General features: G+C 43.6%; 1 protein-coding gene across 1 annotated transcript; it reads right to left on the bottom strand.

The window, feature by feature from the left end:
* Nucleotides 1-4,943: 4,943 nt before the first annotated feature.
* NEFM (neurofilament medium chain) lies at nt 4,944-10,268 on the bottom strand. The gene is made up of 3 exons (XM_070416606.1): nt 9,134-10,268; nt 8,287-8,411; nt 4,944-6,848 (listed from the first exon to the last, which is right to left on the bottom strand). The coding sequence occupies exons 1-3, from the start codon at nt 10,211-10,213 to the stop codon at nt 5,432-5,434; spliced, it is 2,622 nt and encodes an 873-aa protein (XP_070272707.1). The 5' UTR covers nt 10,214-10,268; the 3' UTR covers nt 4,944-5,431.
* Nucleotides 10,269-10,852: the final 584 nt, after the last annotated feature.

The raw sequence follows: 10,852 nt of genomic DNA, 5'->3' as shown, positions 1-10,852 counted from the left end.
TTCTCTGAATGTGAGAATTCCCAAAGCTACAGCCTATAATATTTGCAATCAATCTCTGACTTGTGATCCTATAATCTCAATTCAGAATCAGGAATTTCCTGTCTGCCTTCTGGAGATAATACTGTCACTTAAGTTCTGGTATTCATGATTCTGTGCTCTCCTCCTCTCTAATTCCACCATCTGCCTGCAGCCCCTGCCCCAAACAAGACCATAGGCATGGGGGCCTATACAAGTGGTAGAACTTTCCACTTAGGTCTTAAGAACAATTACCGTCCCCTTAAATATTACTAATACACACACACACACACACACACATACACACACACACACACACACACACACGGTTTTTGATTTAATTTATTGTTAGTTTTTTTCCCAACTATACCCTAAGACAAAAATGCTAAACAGATCAACATAAATGATTTAAGGGTAATTGCCTTAAATTAATCATTTATTGAAAAGACAATGTGATAACTTCAAAATACTTCAAATAAGAAGTTAAAAAAACTCTGAAAATCTTGCATTGTGGTATTAAGAACAATCAATATGGATTTGAGGATTTAAATTTTTCTTCATAGGCTTAACACAAAACTATTTTTCTCTGTTATTCTCAATATTGTTTTAAATTATTTGCATCAAGAAACTTTTATCCCCCAGAATTGTGTAAATGGATTATTGGGTGTCTAAGCAGTGTACACTGATGAAGAAATGCATGTGCATATGAGTACGTATATATTGATATTATATTCTGGTAAACTCATTGTAATTGCAATCTGTATTAAAATCATCTTTAAGGAAATTAATATTCTAATTAATTTCTTATCTTCAAATGAATTACATTCTGCACTTATAACTTTGATCAATTTAAAATTCAATACTTTCAACAAATGTTCTTTTTTAAATCCTCACCAGAGGATATGTTTTATTGATTTGAGAGAGAGAGGATGCGGGGGAGGGGGGGAGGGGCGGGAGAGAGAGAGAGAGAGAGAGAGAGAGAGAGAGAGAGAGAGATCAGTTGTTTCCCATAGGCGCCCTGACTGGGGATCGAATCCAAGACCTTGGTATGTGTCCTAACTGAGAATCAAACCCACTATCTTTTGGTGAGTGGGATAATGTTCCAACTAACTGAGCCACCTGGCCAGGGCTCAACAGATGGTTTGGATCAGCTTCTATGAGCCTGTTGCAGTTCAAGGCATTTTCACTGATGTTACGTCATTGAGTGACCTCGGCAGCCTTTTGAAGAGTGTGTTAAGACCCCTATTTTACAGATAAGGAAGTGGAAGCTTTCTTAGAGAGTTTGAGATGCTGTAAAAGACTGGGTGGCTTATTAACAACATACATTTATTTCTCATAGTTTTGAAGGCTGGAAGTCGAAGATCAAGGCACCATGATTCAGTGACTGGTCAGAACCCACTTCTTGGTTCATAGATGGCTGTCTTCTCAATGTTTTTACGTTGTGGAAGGGGCAAGAGAGCTCTCTGTGGTCTCTTTTTTAAGGGCACTAATCCCATTCATGAGGACCCCACCCTCTAAAGGCCCAAAGTCCAAATACCATCACATTTGGCATTGAGATTTAATATATAAATTTGAAGATGACAAACATTCAGTCTATAGCAGAAGCTTTAGAGGAATAATAAAATGGACCTAAGACACACATTTTTACTACCTATACTACCTATAGACCTGATACTTGGAACTTGAACTCAAGTCCAGTCCTTCTGCCAAAGCTCTACATGTCTAAGGGTAGAAGAGCCCTGAAAGTGGACAAATTTTGTATATTTAAAGAATTAACTCACTTAAAATAGATTCCATTTCCCTTTGAGAGAGTTACATAAACCACTAGGAAAAAATAACTTGAGCCAAACTGGAACAACCAACCTATTTGTTGTGGAAACAAATATCCCAATGTTTTAATACACTGACTGGCAATAGAAGGCAGTGTGCCTGAAATAACTTTCCTTTTCCAGTGAATATTAAAGTTACCATGAGAAAAGTGTTTGCCGCATTTTTGTACACTGCAAGCTGTTGTGATAGAAGAAACCATTTATTTTGTATCTGGATGATTTATTCTTCTCATGATTCAAACAGTGCCATTGCATGATTTTTAACATGTGAAGAGAGTTGTGAGCATATTAAATGAAAGATTTGTGGCATAACTCTTTATTTCTTTCAATCTGAAAGCAAAGAAGGGAACACAGCAGGCCCCCCTTATAAATTGAGAGGGCCGTAATGGATGGATTTGAGAGGCAGTGTAGTTATAAGGGGTTAAGAGTACATGTTTTAGAGCTGGAAAGTCTGGGTTAAATCCCATCTCCATTATTTACTCTAATGACCCAGAGAAAGTTGTGTGTGTTTTTAAAATGTTCTGTGCTTCAATTTCGTTATGTTTGAAACTTGAGAACTAATTAGCTTTGGTATTTCTCACAATATTTAAAATGAAATGACATCTTTAAGGCAATCTGCTGAAATGTAGATTGTATTTTTCAAAGGCTTAATGTGATTATAGCCAGGGGCTGATGGTAGTCAGAGAAAAGGTATTCCAATTTCCTAGACACTTGGAGGTTTGTGCTTAGTTTTAGCTATAGTCTCTGTCACTGAACATATTTGGAAACATGAATTTCAAATTTGTTTCCTCTCTAAACAGTAGTATAACAATTGGCATTGACAACAAATTAGTGGATTCCAGAAGAAAAGATCATTGTATCCCCAGGCCCAAGTCTACAATACATATTTAAGTTATTGAATCAATCAAGCAATTTGATACATTTATAAATGTCCACATGGCTTATCAAAGTATGTTGTTCTATTATATTGAAAGAAGGAAAAACAGTGGAAGTGTCATTTGATTCTTTCTTTCTTGGAAAAAAAGTGAGATGGTTGAAAATGAAGCTGGGAGCTGAAAGGACAAGTCTCTTATGCCGGCCTTGTGTCTGGAAGGGAGTTGCTGATTGATTCTATTATTTTAAACAGTGTGCCCTACTAACCGGGGTTTCTAAACTCTGACAACTCAGAGGCCAGCACTGGCAAATGAGCTGATTTTCATAGCAGACAGAGGGATATTTTTACAGCAATGGCTATCTATTTGCAGGTACTTAAGCTTACCATATTGATCCAGCCTCTTCCCTTTCAGATAACAGCTCCCAGGCTCTTCTGTAGGGAAATGCTGCTGCAACACTGGGGTTAGTCTTAGTGGGACTATCATTCAAAGTGCTGCTTCCTTTGCTGGCCCAGATGGCAGGCCTATGCTTGCTGTGTTTCAGAACGTACAAGTGTGAGTTCAGTGAGCCCTGTGGCTGCATGACACTTCCTGCTACCTCAGTTCCTGGGCTGTCCCAGTTGGTCTTTCCCAGCACCTGCCTCTTTGAGTCTTCCTTCCATCCCGAGAGCTGTCCTGTATCCTTCCAATGTTCTCTTTTTTATTTTTAAAATTCTACATAACTGGAGTAAGTTTTTGCTGATGATATTTAAAAATCCTGTTTCAGCCCTGACCAGTTTGGCTCAGTGGCTAGAGCGTCAGCCTGTGGATTAAAGAGTCCCAGGTTTGATTCTGGACAAGGGCATGAACTTTGGTTGCGGGCACATCCCCAGTAGGGGGTGTGCAGGAGGCAGCTGATGGATGTTTCTCTCTCATGGATGTTTCTACTCTCTATCCCTCTCCCTTCCTCTCTGTAAAAAATCAATAAAATATATTTTTAAAAAATCAAAAAAAATTCTGTTCACCTAATTGTCATGGATATTATTGCTTCTTAAAAATTAGTATTTTTACATAAAACATAAGTACAAGTGATATGAAGATATCAAATGACTAAAGGATAGGGAAAATCATTACAAATATTGACATTAGCAATGAGCTTCCTGGTTACATTTAGAAATTAAAATAGGTATTTTGAAAAGCCACTTAGAAGAGTATCCAGGATTATATTACTAGGATGATCCTATTGATAAAAGAAAAATAAGAACTTGGAACAAATAATGTATTAATTAATAGATTATTAATAGTTTTCAAGGTCTAGAACAGATATAATATGAAAAGGGATCTGTATTATTTCCTTGCTCAAGATCAGGCCTTTAAATAGAAAAACAACAACAACAACAACACTTCAAGTGCTAATATCAGATAATCTATTTTTCTTTTTATAAGTGAGGTGTTTTACTTATTTTAACATTATTTTCCTAATTAGTAAAAACCTAACATATAAATCTCCATCAATTATATCAAGAATCTGTGCTGCAGGCCCTCACTAGATAGCTCAGTTGTTGGTTTTAGCATCGCCCTAATACGCCAAGTTGTGGGGTTGATCCCCAGTCAGGGCACATACAAGAATCCCCAGTGAATGCATAAATAAGTGAAATAGCAAATTAATGTTTCACTCACCCCTCCTCCTTTCTCTCTTTCTCAAAAATCAGTTTTTAAAAAAGAATCAGTGCTGCAGGAGTGTGTGTGTGTGTGTGCGTGTGTGTGTGTAAACCAGAACTAAACATCTGAGCCTGGATATCTCTTGTTAGTACATGTACTGTTATTTCAGTCTTATTTCTTCTGGACATCGTTATAAACCTCATGTGGTCCTTAGTGTCCCAACTCCAAGGAACAAGTTATGACTCCTTTACATGTCCCTCTTACCTGGAGGATCTCTGAGTTCTGGATTGGGATGGAAATACCTGGAGATTGAAGACTTCTATCCCACCAATTTTACCTTTTTTATCTGATGCTTTTTTTTATTCCAAAACTATAATTTTGAAATTTGGGGATGAAGGTTAGGCTAAGTAAAGATTTTGACACCTGAAAATGTTTTCAGTTGATTATATTTCCCCAGAATTCACTCTCAGGGAAATACTGATAAGAAATGCAGGTTGTCTATAATCTCCCAAATAATGTACTCTTAGGAAAGAAAGAGCCAGGTAGTGAAGATTTCCCTTTGAAATGACATCACACCAGGCAATCAACTGTTTCCAATATGACCTTTATTGAGCAAGTACTGCTGTGACGTTTAGCATCAATCAACGAAAGATTGCAAACTGTGCATGTCAACAAGGTTCTCCCATGAAAGAAAGTCCATTTTAAATGCACCAGTGAGGTAAACTTAATTATTCATATATAGCTTTCTTAAGGCTAAGAGAGTTCTGTGTTTCATTTATTTTTGGCTCAGTTTGTTCTTTGCATAATACATCTCAAGACACCCCCCCTGTGAGTGCCCCCTTCCAGCAGTTTAGTAAATTGGCCAATTCCCCAGGTACATACAATATCATGCATTTGAACCCCCCAAAGACTGAGGAGGGAGCATCCTGAGCTTGCATGCAGTTCCCTCGTATTGCACAATGTAAAATACAATGTCTGGAACCCCCATGGGAGAACCCGTTCTATTTTGAAGCTGTCATTAACATGCATTTTGAAATTGTCATATGGCTTAACCTTTTGAATAGACTAAAATGACTAGTCACCCTGGGAGACTTCCTTTACTATGGCGTGTGAAGTGACCTTCTCTACCTTTTTAGTAGACACTAATTTCTCCTCAAAGCTCTCCTCATGCTCTTCGACCTTTTGAGTGACAGTGACAGATTTAGTGATATATTTGGTAGCACCATCTCCCCCTTCACTGGTGATTTTTTCTATCGTTTTGGTCACCATCACTTTTTCCTCACTTTTATCACCACCCTTCTTTTCATCTGCTGGACTTAAGTCTAGGCCATTGGTGACAACACCTTTCTCCTCGTCTCCCCCACTGCCTTTCTCCTTCGTTTCCTGCTCTTCCTCCTCCTTTCCTTCCACCTCCCCATTGATGGCTATGTCTTCCTTGGTGGATTCCTTTGAGCCTTGATCACTGCCTTCCTCCTTGCTCCCTCCCTCCACTTTCTCCTTCTGCTGCCCAGGCTTCTCCTCCTCTTTGGCACCTTTCTCCATGCTCACCTTTACTGATTTGGTGATGGTCACCACCTCCTGCATGACTTCCTCCTTCACTGGGGATGCAGCTTTCTTCTTCTCTACCACATCTTTCAGCGTCTCCTCCTTTTTCTCTACTTTCTCCTCCTTTTTCTCTACCTTCTCCTCCTTTTTCTCTACCTTCTCCTCCTTTTTCTCTACCTTCTCCTCCTTAGGAGCTTCCTTTGCTGCTTCTTTCTTTCCTTCCTCCACTTTCCCTTCTTCCCCTTTCGGCTCATCTTTCCCAGCTCCAGCTAATGGTTTTGGCTTCACCTCTTCCACTGGCGATTTTGGCATGGGGGACTTGGCCTTCTCCTGCTTTTCCACCTTGGCTTCTGCCACCAGCTCCACCTTCGTGACTACTTCTTCCCTCTTTGCCTCAGTTTTCTTCTCTTCCTTAGTTTCAACTTCCTCTCCTTCACCTTCTGCCTCTGTCTCTCCTTCTTCCTGCTCATCTTCTTCTTTTTCACTAGAACCTTCCTTCTCAGACCCCCCTTCTTCAGCTTGGTCTGATTTAGCACCCTCATCTTCCTCCTCCTCCTCTTCTTCCTCCTTGTCTCCTTCTTCCTCCCCTTTAAATTCAGGTGCGGTAGCTTTCACTGGAGACTTTTTAGTTGCTACCACTTCGTCAGCTTCTTGTTCCTCTTCCTTTTCTTCCACCTCTTCTTCCTCCTTTCCTTTCATAGAAACTGCTAATTCCTCTGCAATGGCTGTCAGGGCCTCTTCCATTTCTGACTTCTCATCTTCCACTTTGGTTTCTTCTATGATCTCCTCGACAAATTTGTGTTGGACCTTTAGCTTGGGAGCCTCTATCTTAGTTTTCTGAATCTTACTGGATATTGTGATGGAGGGCTGTCGGTGTGTATACAGTGGTCCAGTGATGCTTCCTGAAAATGTGCTAAATCTGGTCTCTTCACCTTCCAGCAGTTTTCTAAGGTGATAATCAAAGAAGACAAGACAATTACAATCACATTGGGCCTTCTGAGCTTCATTGCATAATGGGGATTGCAGTAGATACCTCTGAGTAAGAATAATCACATAAATAAAGGATTCCATTAAGTCGGTGTAATACCTGCTATCATTTCATTGGTATATTTTGTCATATTCAGTGACAGGTACTCATGGGCCACTAGCCAATCCCCTGCTGCAGTAACTAGTCACTCCCAAAGGCCTACTAGTCAGACCCAGCCACCAAGTCTCCCGAGTTACATCAGTCCATTTGGTGCAACATGAATATGTTGAAAAGCTCTGGGGGCAAAAAAAATCTTAGTGATCTTCCTGAGCATCAGAACTTTCAGGATGTATACTAAATATCTTTCAGCAAATATAATGTTAAAAAATGTATTTGGCATATATCAGAATTCAGGCTATATCTATCTATATCTATCTATATCTATAGCTCTATATCTATCTTCATCTATCTATAGCTAAGTACTAATTTGGGTGCATTAAGTTATAAATTGATCTGCAGTTTTAATCATGAAGTGTTTTTCAATGTAATTATTCTGCTTTTCTGAAAAGTAAGATACCTCTGTGGGTTCACTTTATTCTTATAACATTATAATGGCCTTATTGGTAGTAGAAACACTGTTGAGTCAATTATTTTCTCCTGTGAACTTAATCAACAGCAAGGCAATATCAGTTAGTAGACCTATAATCTCTTCTCTTTCTCTGGCTGTATATCTACATCTATAGATGTAAATTTATTTATATTATGGCATATCTATAAATTTATATCTTGAGATCTAAATATATGTAAATATATATCATACACAACCTATACATAGACATATAATCTATATTATGCAGCCTAAGATCAACTATAATACAGCTAAATTATCTAGATAGCTTTATATATATATGCACACATATGTTCTAATATATCGATCTATATCTGTTCTCAGCCAGATGATGGCAATAGTAAGCTGTAACAGAGGAACAGAGACATTGAATGTGTTGGTGTTTGTCCTTGACACTGTAAAATTGAGAAGCTGAAACCACGAGATAAATATTAAATACTAAAACTAGTAAATATTAAATACTAACATGTTTTTGCTTCAAACATTCGGAAAACACTTTTCACTGAAATAAAAAGTTTAAGCATAAGCATTGAAATTAATCTGAGCTCCTCCCAAGCCCTTCCCGTAATTCATATCAATTTCAACTAATGCTTACTCTTTTAAAGCTGTATAAAACGTGGAAAATTCACATTTGCAATTCTTTAGAATAATTTCCTTTTTTAATTAAAAGGCAAACAGGCACTGATTTAAGACGCCTGAAACCTGCTTGCTTTACTGAAGTGGAGAAGGTTCTGTCAAAACAGCCTCCGCAGTGCGGTATTTCGGTCACGTCCGCAGTGAGCACCGTACCTGTACGCAGCGATCTCAATATCCAGAGCCATCTTGACGTTGAGGAGATCCTGGTATTCTCGCAAATGACGGGCCATTTCCCACTTTGTGCCCCGAAGCTCATTTTCCAACTGCTGGATGGTGTCCTGAAACAGACACAGCCTCCCCATAACTCACCCTTCCAAAGGCAATTTCTTTCGCAAACCACTTGCTACCCCTCTCCCTTCCCCTCCCTCCTGAGCTCCTCTGACTCCCTCCAGCTCTGCAACCTTCTCGGATATTGCTCCCAGCCCCCTCCCGCCATTAACAAAATTTAAGGATTCTCAAATACACAAACAAATAGGATCAATAAGACATTTCCTGAGCACATCATTCACTGAACCCAGTGGATCTAGAATACATCTCGGCAGGGAGTAAACATGCGTTGGGAAATCCCACCCCTGACCTGGCCCTTCCCATCTGAGCCATTTGGGCTGAAGCTAATTTGCAGAGTTCCCCCGATCACGCTGGAAAAGCAGAGAATTCATGCGTTTCTGCAGAAGTTATCTGAAAGTTGCTGCTTTGTCAACCACCCGAATGCATTCCTCCTATTTTAAATGTGCAAGCGTGCAAAAACTAGAACTGCCGAGGACAAGAAGCACGTTTTGAAAAGAGGTCAGTGCTCTCAGAAGCTGGGGATGGTGGGCGGGGTGGAGTGTGCAAGAGGTGGGTAGGGGCGCGGACGCTTTGCGCCTCCAACTTGGGTGCGCGAGCGCTGGCCAGCAGTCACCGGGGAGCGGGCGGAGAGCGCGTGGGGGCGCGTGCCCGAGTGTCGGGGGCGCGCGGCGCTGGCGCTGGCGCAGGCTGGCCGCGCAGCCGCGGTTCCTACCTGGTAGCTGCTGAGGTCGTGGTTGTGGCGCTCCTCGATGTCGCTGAGCTGCCGCTCCAGGGACTCCTTGGTGCCGCGAACCGACTCGAGCTCGATGCTCTTGGACTGCAGCTGGCGCCGGTACTCGGCAATCTCTTCCTTGGCGGAGCGGATGGCCTCCTTGTTCTGCTCGGCCGCCTCGGTGAGCTTGGCGTAGCGACACTTGAACCACTCTTCTGCCTGGTGCATGTTCTGGTCGGAGTGGCACTCGAGCTGGGAGCGGATTTCCTTCAGCGCCGACGAGATGTCTGTCTTCAGATAGTCTTTGCGCTCCACGGTGATGTGTGACGCCTGGATCTGGGCCAGCAGGTCGGCCACTTCTTCCTCGTGATTGCTCCGCAGGAAGGCCACCTCGTCCTGCAGCGACTGCACCTTCTTGTCCAGCTCCACCTTCACCAGCGACGCCTCCTCGATGTCTTTGCGCAGCGCGCGGATGGCCGCCTCGGTGTCGTCGCGCAGCCGTGCTTCCTCCTCGAAGCGCTCCTTGAGGCGGTGGATGTCCTCCTCCAGGTGGTCCGAGTCCAGCTGCACCTGAGCCTTCTCGTGATTCACCATCTCGAGTGTGGCTCGCAGCTCACGGATCTCCTGGTCGTAGGCGTCGCCCAGCTGGGCGTGCGAAGCCTGCTTCTGCCGCAGCGCCTGGATCTCCGCCTCGATCTCCTTGTTCTGCTGCTCCAGGTAGTGCACCTTCTCGATGTAGCCCGCGAAGCGGTCGTTCAGCCCCTGCAGCTGCTCCTTCTCGTTGGAGCGGGACAGCTTGTAGTCGCCGCCCGTCGCGGAGACGCCGTTGAGCAGGGACGAGGATTGGCTGAAGTCGAGGCTGCTCTCGGCGGAACTGAGCATGGCAGAGCTGTAGGTGAGGCGCGGCCCCAGCGCGCTGCGCTTGTAGGAGGAGGACACGGTGCTGGGCGAGCTTCGGGACCATGACTGCGAGCGGAAGCCGCTGGACGGGGAGCCGCTAAGGCGGCTGAAGCCGGAGCGGGTCTCGGTTACCCGCCGGTAGGCGGACGGGTTGCCCAGCGAGTCCAAAGTGTAGCTCATCTTGGAGGCCTCGGGGTGTGTGGCTGTCACCGCGTTCTGCCGGCCGCGTCGCAGCCCATTTATAGCCACGGCAGCGGGTCCCGGGCTGGGGCCCCGCCCCGCGGAGGCGGCGGCCGAGGAGGCGGGGACTGCGGGCACCCGGCCGGGGTGGGAGGGTAGGGGGGGAAGGGTGTAAAGACAGCCCAGCAGTGATTCAGCGCCGGCTCCGGGCTCCACGTGGGCCCGTGCCGCATCGGACCCCGGACTGCCGCTTTGGCCCTGTCCCCTCCCCCCAGTTCTCCTTTAGTCCTAGACCACTAGTCTCCCCTCAAGCCCCCTCTCCACTCCTCTTCACTTTCGGGTTGCATTTCCACCCTCGGAGCCGGTATCCACAGAACGCCCTTTCTTTGTCTTTTCATTCTCCCGCCGTTAGGGCAGCTTTTCTCCCCACCCTCCCGACCACCTTGCTTTTTTCTTAGCCCTCTGCACTCTTATCCCCACAACTTTCTCTTCTTTTATCTTTTATCCACTACTTTTTTCCTTACTCATTTTGCTATGCTTAATCACTTTTCCCTCTTTTTGGCATCTCTTCGCACTCCCACTGTACGCCTTCTTTAGTCCCACTCTCTCTGCCCTTCTCTGAGCCCTCCCCTCCAGGAC

Source organism: Myotis yumanensis, unplaced genomic scaffold (assembly GCF_028538775.1).
Source record: "Myotis yumanensis isolate MYYU_CA2020_CCGP unplaced genomic scaffold, mMyoYum1.0.hap1 SCAF_5, whole genome shotgun sequence".
In the NCBI taxonomy this organism is placed as follows: Eukaryota; Metazoa; Chordata; class Mammalia; order Chiroptera; family Vespertilionidae; genus Myotis; species Myotis yumanensis.
This window is presented reverse-complemented; position numbering and strand designations above follow the sequence as displayed.